The 19039-nt window shown below is 30.8% G+C and overlaps 1 protein-coding gene and 1 pseudogene across 1 annotated transcript; both read left to right on the forward strand.

Moving 5' to 3' along the window:
- Nucleotides 1–1074: 1074 nt before the first annotated feature.
- On the forward strand, nt 1075–5007 carry LOC130962655 (uncharacterized). Its single transcript, XM_057888843.1, has 7 exons — nt 1075–1422; nt 1512–1571; nt 3790–3945; nt 4084–4176; nt 4284–4411; nt 4611–4701; nt 4747–5007. The coding sequence occupies exons 1-7, from the start codon at nt 1075–1077 to the stop codon at nt 5005–5007; spliced, it is 1137 nt and encodes a 378-aa protein (XP_057744826.1).
- Nucleotides 5008–15540: 10533 nt separating this feature from the next.
- LOC130962656 (receptor-like protein 44) lies at nt 15541–16554 on the forward strand (annotated as a pseudogene).
- Nucleotides 16555–19039: the final 2485 nt, after the last annotated feature.

Consider the following 19039-nt stretch of genomic DNA (forward strand, 5'->3'; position numbering starts at 1 on the left):
AGATGATATCATCAGCCATAAGACAGGCATGCATCATGTGCATTTGTTTGCTTTGACTGTTATGCATTATTTGAGATTGCCTAAGTGAATATTTCTCCTGCTACCTACTGTTCTTGCTATTTGCACTATCTGCTTCTTACTTGTGAGTGAACTTGTTTGTTTGCTTGTCTCTGCATGATTTATGAATGGCAGAGGAACCGAGGAAGGGTGAAAAAGGGTTGTTGGTTATGTTAGGTTTGAATTTGAGTAAGTATAGGAATAGCTTAGATTACCTACCCCTAATTATGGCTTTATTTAGAAACTAAGTTTTGTAATTTAATGAAGTAGTTCTAGGATTGCCTCTGGCATTCCCATGACCTTATTTATTATACGCGTGGCACCTTTACCATGCTGAGAACCTCCGATTCTCACCCCATATTGTGTTGTTATTTTCAGATGCAGGTCGAGAGGCTTCTCGCTAGCGTCTGGATCCTGAAGCGGAGTAGTACCTGGGTTCATTATAGGTTTTGTTTGTATATATGTATATGTGTATCTAGCTTGCTCTCCGAGAAAACTTGTTTATTTTGTTCCTGATAGAGGCTGAGGGAGAGCTAGGACCTTATTTTGTATTTTGAGTATTTTGAGATACCTGTATATGTATGTATATATATTCTCCGGCTAGCCTTGGCTTCGCAGGCTAAGTCAGGAGCTAGTTATGATATATTCTTGGCCTTCTTTTACTATGTTGCTTATCCTTATCCTTATCTCCTAGGTTTCTTAGCACGCAAGTAATCTTAATCCTCGAGCGTTGCGGTTTTCATTTTGCGATTTGTTCCACCTATTCTTTAAGGCTCCTAGTATACTGTCTCTTTTCATTGATATTATTAATATATATTTTATTTTTAGAGGTCGTAATACCTTGCCACCTCAGCTTTATGATTTAAGCATAAGACTCTGTGTGGTAGGGTGTTACATATGCCTTCTAAGCAAAGCACTCAAAAAGAAGTCCCAATTTCCAAAAGAATGAAGAGTACGCCGAACCAAAAAATTGGAGCTAGTGAAGAAGAACCAGAAAATCTTAAAAAGCGTCCAACCATGGGTATGGATAAATTTTTGGAGACACATGGGATTCATTTGGAAAGAGAAGATGATGATTTTGAACCAAGTGCTAAGAATGAAAGATCTATTCAAGAAAAGCAACAAAATCTTAGAAAGATAAATACAAAATCAAGTTGTCAAGCCATGACACTTGATACATTTTTGGAGACAAATGAGATTCATGTGGAAGGAGAGGAGAAACATAGTGGAGCAAATGCTAATAAAGTTGGAGATGATGATGATGATGATTTCTCGGATGATGAAGACTATGTTAGTGAATATGAAGATGCAGTTCTTCATGGTGATGACAATCACCTTATGGAAACTAACAATGTTGAAGGTGTTGTACTTTATACATAATTATCATTTTACTTATTCATTAGCATGTATAGCTATATAATTCATTTAAATGGTTAAATTGCACATATTTATAGATACTCCAAAGACTAGAAGGACACGAGGAAAAACAAGGTGTGCTAAAATCTATGCAAGAAGTTGGGAAGAAAGAGAAGATGTGACTTTTTATAAAGGACAAGCAGTGGGACCAACTCCAAGAAGAGTGAAGGACTTAACTTACTTCATTGGAACAATGGGAAGGAATAGTGATTTCATAACATTGATGTAAACTAATTGGAAAGTTGTACCCCTCAAAGTCAAAAAGCGCATATGAAAATATATTAAGGTAAGTGTTTTATTTCTCATCTATTTTTTATGATCTGAAATTTTCCAATTTCGTATCGCTTAGTGATGAGCGGATAATTTATACGCTTTTTGGCATTGTTTTTAGGTAGTTTTTAATAAGTTCAAGCTACTTTTAGGGATGTTTTCATTAGTTTTTATGTTAAATTCACATTTCTAGACTTTACTATGAGTTTGTGTGTTTTTCTGTGATTTCAGGTAAATTCTGACTGAAATTGAGGGACTTGAGCAAAACTCTGAAAAAGGCTGACAAAAGGACTGCTGATGCTGTTGGAATCTGACCTCCCTGCACTCAAAATGGATTTTCTGGAGCTACAGAACTCCAAATGGCGCGCTCTCAACGGCGTTGGAAAGTAGACATTCAGAGCTTTCCAGCAATATATAATAGTCCATACTTTATTCGAAGAATGACGACGTAACTTGGCGTTGAACCCAAGTACATGCTGCTATCCGAAGTTAAACGCCCAGAAAAACGTCATGATCCGGAGTTGAACGCCCAAAACACATCATAACTCGATTCAGAGCTTTCCAGCAAATATAATAGTCCATACTTTATTCGAAGAATGACGACGTAACTTGGCGTTGAACGCCAAGTACATGCTGCTATCCGAAGTTAAACGCCAGAAAAACATGATCCGGAGTTGAACGCCCAAAAAACATCATAACTCGAAATTCACTCCAGAGAAGCCTCAGCTCGTGGATTGATCAAGCTCAGCCCAAACTACACCAAGTGGGCCCCGGAAGTGGATTTATGCATCAATTACTTACTCATGTAAACCCTAGGAGCTAGTTTATTATAATAGAACATTTAACTATCATAATTTTCATCCTGGATCTGGATGTATTTTGATCTAGTGATCACGTTTTGGGGGCTGGCTCTCGGCCATGCCTGAACCTTTCACTTATGTATTTTCAACAGTGGAGTTTCTACACACCATAGATTAAGGGTGTGGAGCTCTGCTGTACCTCAAGTTTCAATGCAATTATATTTATAATCTTATAAACTTCATTTTTATTCCAAGATATTCATCCGTACCCAAGAACATGATGAATGTGATGAGTTGGAACCCTCATCATCATTCTCACTCATGAACGCGCGTGATTGACAACCACTTCCGTTCTACATGCAAACAGAGCTTGAATGTGTATCTCTTAGATTCTCCAACAGAATCTTCGTGGTATAAGTTAGATAGATGGCGGCATTCATGAGGATCCGGAAAGTCTAAACCTTGTCTATGGTATTCCGAGTAGGATTCTAGGATTGAATGACTGTGACGAGCTTCAAACCTGTAACCTGCTGGGCGTTAGTGACAGACGCAAAAGAGGGATTCTATTCCAGTAGGGGAGAGAAACCGACGGTGATTGGCCGTACTGTGACAGAGTGCGTGAGCATTAGCTTTCATGCGAGGATGGGATGTAGCCACTGACAACGGTGATGCCCTACACAAAGCTTGCCATGGAAAGGAGTAAGAAGGATTGGAAGAGAGAATAGTGAAGCAGAGTTTCAAAGAGGAACACAGCATCTCCATACGCTTATATTGAAATTCCCACTCTTGATTTACATAAGTATTTCTATCCCTTTATTTTCTGTTTATTTTTATTAATCAAATTTAATCCAATAATCTCTTAAATTAGTTAATGTGCCTAACTGAGATTTACAAAGTGACCATAGCTTGCTTCATACCAACAATCTCTGTGGATTCGACCCTTACTCACGTAAGGTATTACTTGGACGACCCAGTACACTTGCTGGTTAGTTGAACGGGATTGTGAATGAACAAGAGACACAATAGTTTTTGTGTACATGATTTTACCCCATGGTTTTGTGCACCAAGCTTTTGGAGCCATTACCGAGGATTGTTTCGAGTTGGAAAAGAAGGAATCACAATTTCGTCCACCACTTAGCTGTAGTTTTGTGAAAATATATAGTTACTGTTTTATGCTATAGTTTTGTCTTTGTTTTTAGTATTCTTGAATTGTCATTTATAATTTTTGTTTTGTACTTTTTCGTAGTCAAAGTTCATTCTTCCGAAAGAGGGAAAAGAGTGGGTGATGACTGGTGTTCGAGAAGTTTGGAAAGGTTACAAAACAAGAATCAAGGGAAAGCATTTTGAGATATATAACAACATTGAAAATATGCTGAAAAATCGCCCTTTAGATATTCCAGAAGTTTAATTTCGAAAGTTAATTGCATGTTGGAGTATTCCTTCTGTTAAGGTGAGTTGTAGAATAAATAATTTTGTTTCTTTGTCTTTTTTATGCTTTTGGTTTATTACATATAACTCCCTTTAATTTTGTTAGGTATAGGCTCTATCTCGTTTAAATTCTGAAAATCGTAAAAAGCAACAACATCAACATCGAATGAGACCTATAAGTTTTGCAAAAGTGCATAATAAAATGGTAATAATTTTGATTTTTTATAAGTTTTTCTTGTTGTATAATGACCATCTTAAAACTAGATAAATATTATTTTGGCCATTTTTAATACTCTTTTCCCTTAATTGTAGCATGAAATGAATGAGAATAAAGAAGACCCATCACAAGTTGATATGTTTGTTGCAACTCGAACTGGACAAAAAGAAAAAGAGCTTGATTCAGGAACACAAGCTGTTATTCTAAGTCATAATAAGTTGAAGTAAAATTGCCTTAATTTTCAAATTGATCTAAAGTAGAACTGCCTTAATTTACAGTATCATTTTAAGTCAGATTGTCTTATATAAAACTAACAATGTTCAAAGTCATAATAATGAAAGCAAGTATCCTTATCTGCCATAGAACATGATAATAGGATAAACTTATCTACCACAAGCTAAAATCGTTATTTTTTTTAATAGGATAAACTTAAGAGCCACCAAGAAGCTGGAGACACTCCCGAGAAAGCCTTTACTACAGTATTTGGCAAAGAACAACGAAGAAGAGTTCGATGTTATTTGATGTTATGGAAGGACAATCACAAAAACATCTCTGCAGAAAGAACGGGAGATTGCTAAAATTAAGCAACAACATGCAGAGACTATAAATTCAATGAAAACTGAACTTCATGAGATAAAAGACAGAGTCCAAAGTTTGGAGGATCTTGTGAAGCTTCTCTTTCAACAGAGTTCTCTTGGCACAAATATTGATGAAGCACTGTCTTTATTACGAGCCAAGGAATCAACACATGATATAAATAGTAAGCAATGTCTGACTGGCAATGATCGTCCTTCCTCATCAACTCGTGATCCAAAATGATGACCAGGTATAACCAAAAAATTTGCAATAATTTTAGTGATTTACCATTTATTGGGAATGGACTATCAATATTTTTGGCCTTTGCTTTCTCTGTCTTCTGCCATCTTACTTCATGGTGGCTTCTGCAATACACTCGTCTTGCTATTTTTAATCACTCATCTTTTTTTCTTTTTTCTTTTTAATTACTTATTTTTGTAGCGTTGTGCTACTGTGAGAAAGAAAATTATTTTCTCATTGTTAAAATAATGTGAATATATTGGGGAGTGATGCGTGTTGTCACTGCAATAGACTCTACTAACTGCTATTTCATTCACAAGAATGGCAGAAATTATCAAGGGAGTTGTCGGCAGTAGTGGTAAATTAGTAAAAAGTTAATCCCATTATTAATCTGTTGGACTTTTTTAGGCTATCCTACAGAAATATTTTTGGTAGAAGGTATTTGGACTTAGTTTCTTAGTGTGGTCTGAATATTTTGTGACCCATATGATGTGATAATAATGTTATGACCAGGTATAACTGTCACTAGAAGAAGAAATTGCATTTGCATTTGAATTTCCAGCTTTCACCCGAAATCTTAACCCTCGTTGAAATAGCTTTCATGAGAAGACTCATACCCATTCAATCTGTCCATTCATTTGCTTTCATGACATTTATATATTGTCAGGAACATATATAAATTGATTAAATTTTAGACTGTGACCTCATGACATTAACTAAGCTTTCATTTTTTGCATTGATTGTGTCTCTGAATATATCTCTTTTGTTTCAATAGAATCCTATCTTCCTATACCTTGGCCACCTTAGAAGGAGTTTTTTAGACCTATTTATTACTTTTATATCTATAGTATTTAATATCATAAAGAAATTTTTATTATAATTTTTCAGTTTTAATGATAAGTTGCTTATTTTTGTTGTGTATTATTTGCAGATTTAGCATATGGAACAAGTCAAGCATGGATATAAAATATGCAAGTAGATTGACATCTTTTTTATAAATATTAATTACTATTTTGTTATGACAATTATTGTTAGACAAGAATTTTATTATTTTGTTGAGAATTATTGATGAACATGTATCTGAAATACTAATTAAACTTTTTAATATCTATTTTAATTAGAATTTTATTATTAGTTATTTTGTCTCTTTTATAATTTTTTTATTGTGCACAAATTTATTTATTAATTAAAATAATTACACATGTATGAACAAAAAATTTATTGTAAATTTTATTTTTTTGTATTTTTATTACAAAAGTAATTTTTATTTTTATCAAAAAGGCAACCCTTTTATTAGTTGCATATTTTGAATATTAGACAACACTTGTATGATTGCATATCCAAAAGAAAAAGCAATACTTGTATAGGTTGCAAATCCAAAAGAAAAGGCAACACTTGTATAGGTTGCATATTCAAAAGAAAAGGCAATGTTTTAAAAGGTTGCATATTGAAAACTAATAGGCAACACTTTAAAGTATTACAAATTCAAATTTATAAGCAACATATAAAAGGGTTGAATTTTATTGCAAATAGACAATATTTTTTAGTAGTGGTCAAAATATGAGAAAAGACAACATTGCAAAAGTGTTGTCTCAAACACACTTTTGAAGTGTTGTTGTTTTTCAACCAAAGGCAATACTTACCAAGTGTTGCTCTCAAAAGCATTATTTTTTAAACAAAAAAGTGTTACCTTGATCTAAGGCAACGGCTGCATATGCAATGCCACCCAAAAACGTTGCCTTAGGTCCAAAAGTGTTGCCATAGATCAAAAGCAACCTTTTGTCAACCTTTCGGTAATACTTTTAAATGTTGCCTTAACCTGAAAATATTGTAGTGACACAAAAAAATTTTGAAAAAAAAAAATAAAATCTGCAGAAAAAAAGCAGTTATATATAATCGCGAGTTTAGTCAAAAGTTAGTTAGAAGTAGTGGCGCGTGAATCTAAATTAGATTATACCACTTAGTTGGATTTAGTTGGGTAATTAACTTGGTTATAGAGTATTATTGATAAAAAATTATTAACATAATTTAGTATGCATAGGTAGAATCAACAACAAAAAATAGTAGTTATCGTTTAACTACCACTACAACATTTTCAGGTTGAGGTAACATTTAAAAAGTGTTGCTTAAAGACTGACAAAAGGTGCTTTTGATCTATGACAACACTTTTGGACCTAAGGCAACGTTTTTGGGCGGCGTTGCATATGCAGCCGTTGCCTTAGATCAAGGTAACACTTTTTTGTTTCAAAAGCAACGTTTTTAATAGCAATACTCGGTAAGTGTTGCCTTTGATTGAAAAACAACAACACTTCAAAGGTGCATTTGAGACAACACTTTTGTAATATTGTCTTTTCTCTCATATTTTGGCCACTACTAAAAAGTGTTGCCTATTTGCCATAAAATGCAACCCTTTTACGCGTTGCTTATAAGTTTGAATTTGCAATCCTTTAAAGTGTTGCCTATTAGCTTTGAATATGCAACCTTTAAAAGTATTGCCTTTTCTTTTGAATATGCAACTTACACAAGTGTTGTCTTTTCTTTTGGATATGCAACCATACAAGTGTTGTCTAATATTCAAAATATGCAACTAATAGAAGGGTTGCTTTTTTGACAAAAATAAAAATTACTTTTGTAATAAAAATACAAAAAAAATTACAATAAAATTATTTGTTCATACATGTGTAATTATTTTAATTAATAAATAAATGTGTACAATAAAAAAATTTATAAAAGAGACAAACTAACTAATAATAAAATTCTAACTAAAATAGATATTAAAAGATTCAATCTAAAATAGATATTAAAAGATTCAATTAGTATTTCAAATAAACTTATAATAGTTCAGTATAGCAACAAGGTGCAGAACAAGCTAATAAAAGATAACACCTCAAATTAATTATATTTAAAATCAAACAATTCATGAAGCAAGGCTTAATCTCAATTTGCTCAACAAAACAACAACTGAGTAAGAAATACTTGGTGATAGAAGGACCAAATTAGACACAGTTCTTTAGCATACATACAACAAAACCTAAATACAAATTTGCCATTACTTGAGATGTCCCTTGATCTTGATGATCTTGAGGTCCACTACTACTGCCATTGCCATCATACTCATACAAGGATACTTGCTTCAGAAGTTCGTTCAGTACTTGATTAGACCATATGTGCTTCTCCTTCTTTCGCCCTATCCGCTTGAATATATGTTTGTCCCTTTTATTAGTACAACATATATACCACATTATCACTAAAGAGCACACTAATCCCTTAATTATGTGAACCATGAATTAATCCACAATGCCCTATATATATGTTTGACATACCTTTTCCAAAGATTACCAGGATGACCGTGTATATAAACATTCGTAATTTTTTGGAAATAGGGGATGCGACCAATCTTCAGCATTAGTTTTCTCTTGTGCTTCACCATCCCCTCCTTGTCCTAATTGAGTTTCCAGATATACTACTTTCACATAAAAAAAATGGAAGCAACATTTTTAGTTAAAAGTATACAAGTGAGTATGTGTATCACTAATTAATAGTACGTCCCTCACCTGATGAAGAGTTTGTCTCAATTTCATTGACAGTAGATTCCTCTTGTGCTTTAGAGTCCCGTCCTTGAGTAGTTTTCAAATATTGTAACAAAATAAAATTTTATATCAAATCATAATATATGATAATTGTTCAGCATGCACTAAAATGCAGCCCTATATATGGTCTTACCTAAGAGGTTTGTCTGAGAAGCAATTCTTTCTTGTGCTTCAAGGTCCCTTCCTTGAGTTTTATTATGCTTTTTTCTTGAAAATTTTCCAATCAGAAAGGTTGCCACGGGGAATTTGGTGGTAGCTGGTGGATACATAACTATAGAATCAAATCATTCCTTTTGCGGTACATAGACTCAAGTTAAATCACATCAGTTGCAATTAATAGTAAGTAATATAATTCTTCAATGACTTGATTTATATGTACCGATGAATAAACTACCCTAAGAGGGTATGATTTATTATTTTGCATACCAACCGAGGCTGCATTTTTCATTAGGGTCATAAAGTCCACGCATGCCTGATAATTCTTTGGATATCTAGTTTTGCCATTGTCTCTCGTTTCAGCTTGTGGCCGGTAATCAGTTTCAGCTTTCAGTTGCTTCACACGTATACCTTCCAAAAATATATATCGCAGTTATAATAATGAAATTGAGGATAAAAGGTATAAGTACTATACTAGGATATAATGTCTCTTTTTATTTTTTATTTTTAGAAAGAGTTAACTATAAAATAGTGTGAATTAATTATAATATCAGCTATATATGTATACATGCATATGTGTGAATATAATTAATAAGAGTTACTGTGATAAATAAATGTTTCTATTCGGCCAAGACGCTGCCACTTTTAAAAGCAGAAGGCATGGTTGCAAGGAAATGAAGAGGAGTGGCCCCCCTTTCATTCACCCAACAAAACCTTTTACTATTTGCCAAATAATAATGCAAATTTCTAGTTACCTATATATCACAAAATTTAGCTTCTTCAACAATCAATTAAAAAAGAAATGAACAGAATAATTAGTATTTACCCAATTGACAATAACCAAGATGCCATATCAGGAGCTTGCTTCTGAAACTGTTCCACTAGCTTCTTTAGGTTTTCCAAGTTATCTGGTCCTGCATATTAGTGACCAAAATGTTAAGTATGGAGTAGGAAAAATGGAAAATTAAAAAGACAAAAATGTGAAAGAAAAATAAAAAATTGAAGTGCGTAATACTGAATTGGTGGATAATGTTAGGGAGTATATCTTGCAACTCTGTAAAAGGAAGGATTACATGTCAATAATAAATCAGTTAAAAATAAAGAGTAACTTAAAGTATAGAAAAGCAATAAACTGTTTAAACGATAAAATACATATAACAGAAATGTTATTTTTCCAATGTGATATATATATAGAACAATTAGCAAAATATGGTATTCAATTTCATGTCTTTGATAACTTAAAACAGAGATTAGTGAGACCTATAGATTTAGAGGTCACTCATTGGCTGATCTTGATGAGCTTAGTGATCCTGGTAAGCAATTCCATTATGTGTTTCTGATGGTATCCTAGTAGCATTCACTTTTGAACCCAAGTTTATCATGATATGTTTATGCTTTGGCAGCTGAGAAAGCACACTATGCTGCTGAGAAAGCAGAGGAAAGAAATCCTTCCAACATATAGCACTTTATTCATTTTTGCATTTATTGTTAATCATTGTATACACTAAATTGAAAATAACTTGACACAATATAGACCTGCCTATAAATATAGCAAATTATTCTCTTGAAATCACTGAAAGGTGAAACTTGACATTTAGTTAGTTAGTATATTACTATATCAAGGATCATAAATAGAAAACCTTGATACCAGACCATATGGTCGTACAATGCAAACATTAAAACATATAAGAAGGGAAGGCAAGGGATAACATATCCACTGATTACCTCAGCTGCTACCACAAGTAACCTGCACATATACCAATGAAGCTTAGTTTTTATTATTGAGATGCATAAAATCTCTTCACTATAACAGTATTATCTTAAAGCTATACTGTTATAGAAAAGCAATACATTTTTTATGCAAGTTATGTTCAATTAAGTTAATTGCCAAAAAACTTAGACCACTATATGTATATCACTTAGCTTGAATTTAAGAAATTAATACCACTAAGCCTGGAACTGGAAGATCTGTGTGCAAAATGGAAGAATCTCCTCAGTGTTTTCCATCAGAAGAAAGAAAACCTTAGCAGGAGCATCAGCAACTCTGAAAGCTTCTGCGGTTGCCCGTACTTACCACAAGCTAGGGAAAACATTGAAAATTCAGCACAATAAACTCAGAAAAGACGCACATCATGATGATGAAAGTGAAAATAGAAAGAAAAGGAAAAATACACAGTACATACAGTTGTTTCTGAACATGTTTGGGCCTCGAACCTCAAAGCATAGCATTATATGCTAGCGACTCGAAAAAGCATATGCAATAAGCACATACACTAGACCCTCTCAAAGAACATATATACATCCTAAACACATTCCTCAATTTCCCCAATTTGAGAATAGAATTAGCTTCCTAAGATTATAGAGGATAAAAAACCCTAACCTGAGACATGATTGCAGCGGAGACAGCTCAGGCAGAGCAGCGAGGACGTGAGGCATTGGCGAGCCAACAATAACCATCGAGTAGCGACGAGGACCATAGACGACTCAGGCAGCGCAAGGCGGAGAAGAGGGATTACAGCAGCGGCGGATCCGGCAGCGCAGGTAGAAACGGCAACAGCAGCGCAAGTCATAGATTTCAAATTGGCGGAGAAGAGCAGAAGTTTCAGAACGGCGCGGGTAGAAGAACACATCAGATCAGACTAAAGCAGAACGTTCTGCGAGCAAAAGAATACGGCGCGAGCTTAAGCAGTGATGAACATGATGACGACGAGCAGAGAGGAATACAGAACGCGCGTCAATGTCGTTAAAGGGGAAAATTGAGTTAGGGTTAGGATTTTGATTCTGAAATGGTATGGTTCGAGACTTTGAGTTTTGTTTCTAAGTAATGGTAGTCAAAAATGTGATGAATCAATTATTGCTTGATGTATTTTGCGCTTCTTTTCTTGTTTTTGGTTGAGTTCAGGAGGAAAAGAATGATTTTAAAAAATAAATAAAATAAAAATTTTAGTGAAATAACTTTAGACAACACTTAGAAGGGGAAGTTCATTAAACATTTAAAGACAACTCTTAGAAAGTATAATAGATAAATATTATAAATGTTGCCTATTTAATTTATAAAACAACGCTTTTTCACATGTATCTTAAATTGATCAAAGAAAACGTTTGCAGTATGTTGGTTAACAAAGAGTTGCAATAATTTTATTTCTTTGCAACAAATGTTAAATGTTACTTTTGATCATTTTAGACAACACTTTTTAAAAGTTACTTATATTATATGTTGCAATAGTTTAAAAATGTTGTAGTGTACTATTGTTTGAGCAACTACTACTGTTTGAAATATATTCTGTAGTCCTTAAGTAACTAGACAAAATACTCTATCTATTTAAATTCATATATATGTATAAAACTCAATCAAATCTTTCTTTCTTTTTTATAAAAAACTAATGTATCCACTTAGGTTGCTTATTTTTTTATAATTTTGTTATCTATATATAAATAATTAGTCACTTATAAAAAATATATGTTAAAATTAAATTTATATTAAAATAAATTAAATAATATATATTATATAAAATATAGCATAATTAATTTAATAGCTATTTTTTATATGCATAAATTAAAATAAAATTTAGCTAATATGTATTTTAGTGGAGGGTTTTAAATATTTTTATTTAATAAATATAAAATAAATGTATTGAAAACTTAGAGATTGATTGGTTTATGAAAATTTTTTTTGTTTTTTTTTTCTGTTTTTTTAAATGATTTTCATTTTTTATTTTTTATTTTTAACTTTTCACATTTTAAAAAATACTACTGTTTTGTAAGAAGATAATTCATTTTCAAACATTGAAAAGTCGATAGAAGAGAATGGAAGAGAGTTGCCGGAGATGGAAGAGAAGAACCACGAAAAATAGAAGAAAATGAAAAAAGAGTTGGAGGGACTGGCTTTGTGTTTTTCACAGTAAGTGAATGAGGATTTAGTTCTAGTGCGAATGCATGAGATACAAATTAAGGGAAAGATAAAGGATTGAACTCGATAAATCACGGAATCATCAATTGAAAATTTCGTATTTTAAATTGGAAATATTTTTATCATTTTTAATTGAAAAAACTGAAAATGAGAAATTATCATGTTCAATTGTGTACTCATTTTTGAAAATATTTTTGCTGGAAATAATGTATTTTTTATTTATATGAATATTACAAATTTGAGGGTTAGATTTGTAGTGTTTTATATTTTTTTTTTTGTTGATACCACAAATTTAAGGTTTATAATTTTTTTTCGTAAAACTGACCCACCAATTTGTTTATCCGTTAAAAAAAATCTTTAGCTCACATTAATCTAAAGTTTAGATTTATCTATTACTCCAAATCGAACCCTAAGTTTTGCTTCCAAAACAAAACTGAGCCTCCGATTTATGAATTTTAATTAAAAAAATGATCTTTATATTCATCAAAAACACTATTTTTTCATAATTAAACATAACATATTTTAAATTTTCATAACTAAAAAAATTAGTCAATAGATAAACCCATTAAAGTAATTCAACAATTATCTATCAAAGTAAAAAAAAAAAAAAAAACTACATTTATTATAAAGATCCACAATTTTTTTTTCCTTTTTCTTAATAATAATAAATAACTTGTTTTAAAGAGAAATCTAATATCCTCATTTTCAGAGCTTAATAGAGTGAAGCCTAGGCTTCCTTCTAGGCTTGTAGGTTTGAAGACGTGACATGCAGACACAAACAAATACTTAATTGAGTGTTATCAGTTAGTAGCACTGTGTTGTTGTACTACATATTGAACAGATCGGGCAAGAGAAACATAAAAGGAATGGCTTTTAAAGCTGCCCATACTTTACCAAAGTGGAAGGCTTACTTAGTTAAAGCAGTGCATGTCTTAAATTCTTGAGTTAAGCCTATCATATTCACTAATTAATTAAAATTTCAAAATATGAAGAGGATGAAAAAAGTTACTAAGTAAACTCCTAAATTCTTATTTTAAATGTTACAAATACAATTATTTCTATATTTTTATTTAATAATTTAAATTTTTAAAATATGTAATATTATATATAGTATCATAATTTTTTTATAAAAAAACTAAAATTCGATCTTATTACCTTGACAAATTGAAAACTATGAAAAAGAAAGTAATGTTTCAATTGAGAATAACAAATAAAAATATTTTAAAAAATAATAAAAATAAGTTTAAAATAATTTTTTTGTATTTTTTATTACTGTTAGAATAATTAAACAATATTAAATGTAATAAATATATAATTATGTATGTTACTACTATGAAATTATGAATGTTACATTAGATAAGATAACATGAGATTATTATTGTCGTGATATCATTTCTCTCAAAAATTTAAGTTGATAGAAGGAGACAATATAAATTGTTATATCCTATGACGTACGGATACGACATGAGACATGCCAACACACGAATTTTAAAATCTTATAAGATACGGGGACACGTATATATATATAAATATAAAGTATTTTTTACATATATAATAATGATATTTTGATATTTATTGATATTAAAATATAAATTAATTTTTTAAATATTTTTAATATCTTATTTTAATTATAAAGTATTTAGAATATATTTTTGTTTTAATAATAATAATATATACTATATCTAAATTTATTTTAAGAATACATGTTAAGAATAACGCTGAACATGCTGACATGTGATGGTATTTAGATGTGTCCAAGTATATCTGGAGAATTTTTTTACTTTTTATTAAGATACGGTTAGACACAACAGACACGTGTATCAGACGAGTGTCGATGAGTGTCATATCCGAAATGTGTCTAATACAAAGACACAACAACTCAGCAAAGTGTCTGTGCTTCATAGGTTATATCTTTAACACTTTCCTTCAAGTAAAAGTTTCCTTTGAGTTTGTTTGATTTTTTTGCATGTGTTTATTTTTCCCTCTTTTTATTTGTTTTATGGATTTTTCTTTTTTCTTTTGAGATTCACTAAAAATTGAACTCTAGACCTTTCGAACATAAAACTCTGATACCATATATGATATCACTTTTTTCAAAAATTTAAACTGATAAAAAAAGATAAAATGAATGATTACATCTCTAACAATTATCTTTAAAATATTATTGAAAAAGAAATTATATGCTATATATTAAACTAAGAGCGGATGTAAAATTCAAAACTAATCCAACCCGATTATATGAGTACCTAGCTAACTTGTCCAATAAACAGATCAAATTAAATAAAATCTAATTTTTATTTGATCATACTTATCTTTAATTAGTTCGGATATCGAATTTATGCATGGTTACTAAATCTGAACCGATCTGAATATCCAATTAGTTTATTATTATAATAATAAAAATACTATTAACCCTAATTTTATCTCCCAACCACTTTGAACCCACCATTTTCCTTTTTTTCCACTAACTCAACCCTAGAAAATTTTTTCACCCCTACCAATCCTAAACTCCAACTCATGCCTTTGTCCTAACTAATCGCCACCATCTTTTTCAGTGGCAACGATTCACTGCTCTTTTCTAGCCTGTGACCATGGTTCGTATGACATACTTGAGTTAATAGGATAAAATAACATAACTAAAATTTGTAGAGAAAAAATAAATATAACTGAATAAAAATTTAAATAATAATAAAAATAATATAATTAAATAATAAAATTATAATTTCTCAAAATATATAAAAAATTTTATAATACTCTTTTATATAATATAAAAATAATATTTATACAAAAAAATTATACATATAAAAAACCTTACTAATTTTTTTTCTTTATTTTTCGTTCACTTAAACTTACAAAAGTTACATATGAATAACATAAGCAATGCTTCGTGTTATAATGTATGTAAGTATGACGGTAAAGAAGATTAAATAAAATCTTCTTTTGGTTATCAAAAATCACATTTGCAGGCTTGCAGCTACATCCAAAGTAGTCAACTAGCTTTTTGATAATCTTATTTTAGGAAAAATTATCATTTGTACTCATGAATTTTGTGAACGCTGACAAAAGTACCCATCAAACAAGAAAACTAACGTTGTACCCATGAAAGATGGGTTCCATGTGACAATAGTACCCAAACCATGATTTTTCATTGACTTTTTAATAAAATTCTCAAATTACCCGGCCCCCTCTATCTTCTTCCCCAAATTTCAAATTTTACAACCCTCCTCCTTCATCTTCCTCCTCTGCTGCTGCCAGCCACCTTGTGGAACGACTACTATCCAACTTTAAAAGGGCAACCTGCAACAACGGCCGCATCTTGAGGCTCTCCCTCAACAACCTCTCTCTCAGAGGAACCATCTCTCCCTTCCTCTCCAACTGCACCTACCTCCAATAACTCAACCTCTCCTCCAACGCCCTCACCGGACCCATCCCTCCCAACATCCAGTCCCTCGTCAACCTCGCCGTCCTCAACCTCTCTTCTAACCAACTCCAAGGCCAGATCCCGTCACAGCTCACAATGTGCGCCTACCTCAACGTCATTGACCTCCATGATAACCTCCTCACTGGTCCCATTCCCCAGCAATTGGGCCTCTTCGTCAGGCTCTCCACCTTTGATGCCTCTAATAACAGGCTTTTCGGGTCCATACCGCCTTCTTTGTCCAACCGGACCGGCACTCTGTCCCGCTTCAACGCTACCTCTACGGCTACCCTCTTCCGCCCATCAAGACCAAGGGCCTGTCTGTTTTGGCCATTGTTGGGATTGGGCTCGGGAGTGGCCTTGCCAGCCTCGTCCTCAGCTTCAATGGAGTTTGCATATGGTTGAAAGTCATGGAGCACAAGATGACTCTGGATGAAGGCAAAATCAGTCAGCTCATGCCTGGTGGCTGGCAGTAGTAGAGGAGGAAGACGAAGGATGAGGGTTGTGAAATTTGGAATTTGGGGAAGAAGATAGAAGGGGTAATTTGGAAATTTTATTAAAAAGTCAACGAAAAATCACGGTTTGGATACTATTGTCACATGGAACCCATCTTTCATAGGTACAACGTTAGTTTTCTTGTTTGATGGATACTTTTGTCAGCGTTCGCAAAATTCATGAGTGCAAATGGTAGTTTTCCCTTATTTTATTGTTAAGAAGCTGGAAATTGATGGCAGCATGAATGAGCTATTTGACTAAAGTCAAACTTTGCACCTTTAATACCAATTTGGCTAGATATTTGATTCTATCTAATTAAATTTTATCGCGCACTTGCATGATTATCAAGATTGGATAATGCTAGGGAGACAAAAAAAAAAGAAAAACAGTCAGAACTTGCCTTATTTAGTATTCGTTAATTGTCGCAACAATTAATAAATACTAAATAAGGCAAGTTATAGCTGATTTTGTCTGATTTTCTTTGGTTATCAAACATTTCTCATCAAAATTAACTTTAATTTTGATACTTTTACAATTCGTTTCTTCGTCTAATTTGTTTATTTTTTCTGTTCATTTAGTTTTTTACTGCAGTATATTTTCCATTTATTTAGGAATCTAATTACTTTATTGATTCAACTTGAATTTAATCGATTCGAACTGGTTCGAATCCAATGACAAAACACTTTAAATTTGATCTGAACCGAATTGATTACAATTTTATTGGTCAAATTCTCAATTTTTTTGAAATATAACTATCCAACTCATCTATATCCCTACGTGAAATAACTTTAGGAAAAATTCTACTCTCATTTCTTGCGAAATATTAAAATGACACTTCTCTTCCTTTTATTTTATAAATGTACATTCTTCTCCTTTTTAATTTTTAAAAAACTTTCTCTTTAATCCATTTAAAATTTTTTGTGTTAACTAATATTAACTTTATCCATTTTTTAAGAAAAAATAAATTATTTTTTAAAAAAATACCCATTAACAAAAAATCTATTTTTTATCATTAAATTTTGTTTACTAAAATACTCTTTAATAAATTATTCTTTTATTGATTAAATTGTATTTTTACTAAAATATTTTTTAAAAAATTAATAATTAATTTATTTTTTTGTAAAATACCTACCTTTTAATAATTTTTTAATTATTAAATTGTGATTTTACTAAAATTTTTGTTGATAATTATTTTTATATTTACTATTAATTTTTTGATATCAATATATATTATTTTAATATTAAATAAAAAAATCTTACCACTGTTAATATGTATAACAATTAATATATATTGATATTAAAAAATAATCTCACTAAAATTTTTTAGTTAATGTTAAAATAATAAATATAGATATAAAAAAATTAATAGTAAAATATAAAAAAATTGTTAACGAAAATTTTGGTAAAATTATAATTTAATAATTAAAAAATTATTGAAAGATATTTTAGAAAAAAATAATATAATTATTAATTTTTTTAAAATACAATTTAATTAATAAAAGAATAATTTATTAAATGATATTTTGTTAAGCAAAATTTAATAATAAAAATAAAATTTTTGTTAATAAATATTTTTGTAAAAAATAATTTTTTTTAAATGGATAAAGTTAACATTAGTTAACACAAAAAGTTTAAACTAGATTAAAAAAAAGATTTTTTAAAAGTTAAAAGAGAGGAGAATGTATATTTATAAAATAGAAGGGAGAAAAGTATCATTTTAATATCTCGCATAAAAAAATGAAATTTTTTTATAACTTTATTATCTGTTTTACTATTTTTTAAAAATTTGGACAACATACATTATTTTATCAGTTGAATCTTTTAGATATGAGAATAATGATTGTAAATTACAGAAATACTGGCCAATTTTATAATTTACTAAAATATGGCGGGACGATTGTCAAGTTAGAAAATATAAGTGATTTGTTTTAAATGTGAAAATCTGTAAACATAAAATCGTTAGAAACTTGAAAAAGTCAAAATTAAATAAATATAAATAAGTTAGGACGATTTATATATTTTAAAAATAAAAAGTGAAAGAAAATCTGGAATAGTGGTGGTTTTTAAACATTTATATGATTTAAAATTATGAAAAATAAAATTGAAATGACCAATTTCTAGTAGGTACAGTACTACCATTATCACTTATATATATATCCGCTAATTACCATTATGAGTGTCATATAAAAAGAAAAAAAAAACGTAGTATGTCACCAATTATTTTTTAATCATAATAAACCAAGTCATTATTGTTGTTAAATATGTAAAGACGACAATTTTATCTTGGTATTTTATTTCATAGATAAGATTGAAAATATACTCAATTATTTATGTCACTTGACGTGATTCGATTCTAATGAATTGTATGATATTAATGTGTCTCTCTTCCCTTTCTAACAAATAATAATAATAATAATAGATTAGGATAGACACAGATGATACTACAAGGCAAGTGTATGAATAAAA

Source organism: Arachis stenosperma, chromosome 2 (genome assembly GCF_014773155.1).
Source record: "Arachis stenosperma cultivar V10309 chromosome 2, arast.V10309.gnm1.PFL2, whole genome shotgun sequence".
In the NCBI taxonomy this organism is placed as follows: domain Eukaryota; kingdom Viridiplantae; phylum Streptophyta; class Magnoliopsida; order Fabales; family Fabaceae; genus Arachis; species Arachis stenosperma.

Excerpts from the sequence above, each read along its gene's own strand:
- LOC130962655 (XM_057888843.1), top strand. The coding sequence starts at position 1,075 with ATGGGTATGGATAAATTTTTGGAGACACATGGGATTCATTTGGAAAGA. Across the intron at positions 1,423-1,511 it reads CTAACAATGTTGAAGGTGTT|ATACTCCAAAGACTAGAAGG; the intron begins GTACTTTATACA and ends ACATATTTATAG. Across the intron at positions 4,412-4,610 it reads CTAAGTCATAATAAGTTGAA|GATAAACTTAAGAGCCACCA; the intron begins GTAAAATTGCCT and ends TTTTTTTAATAG.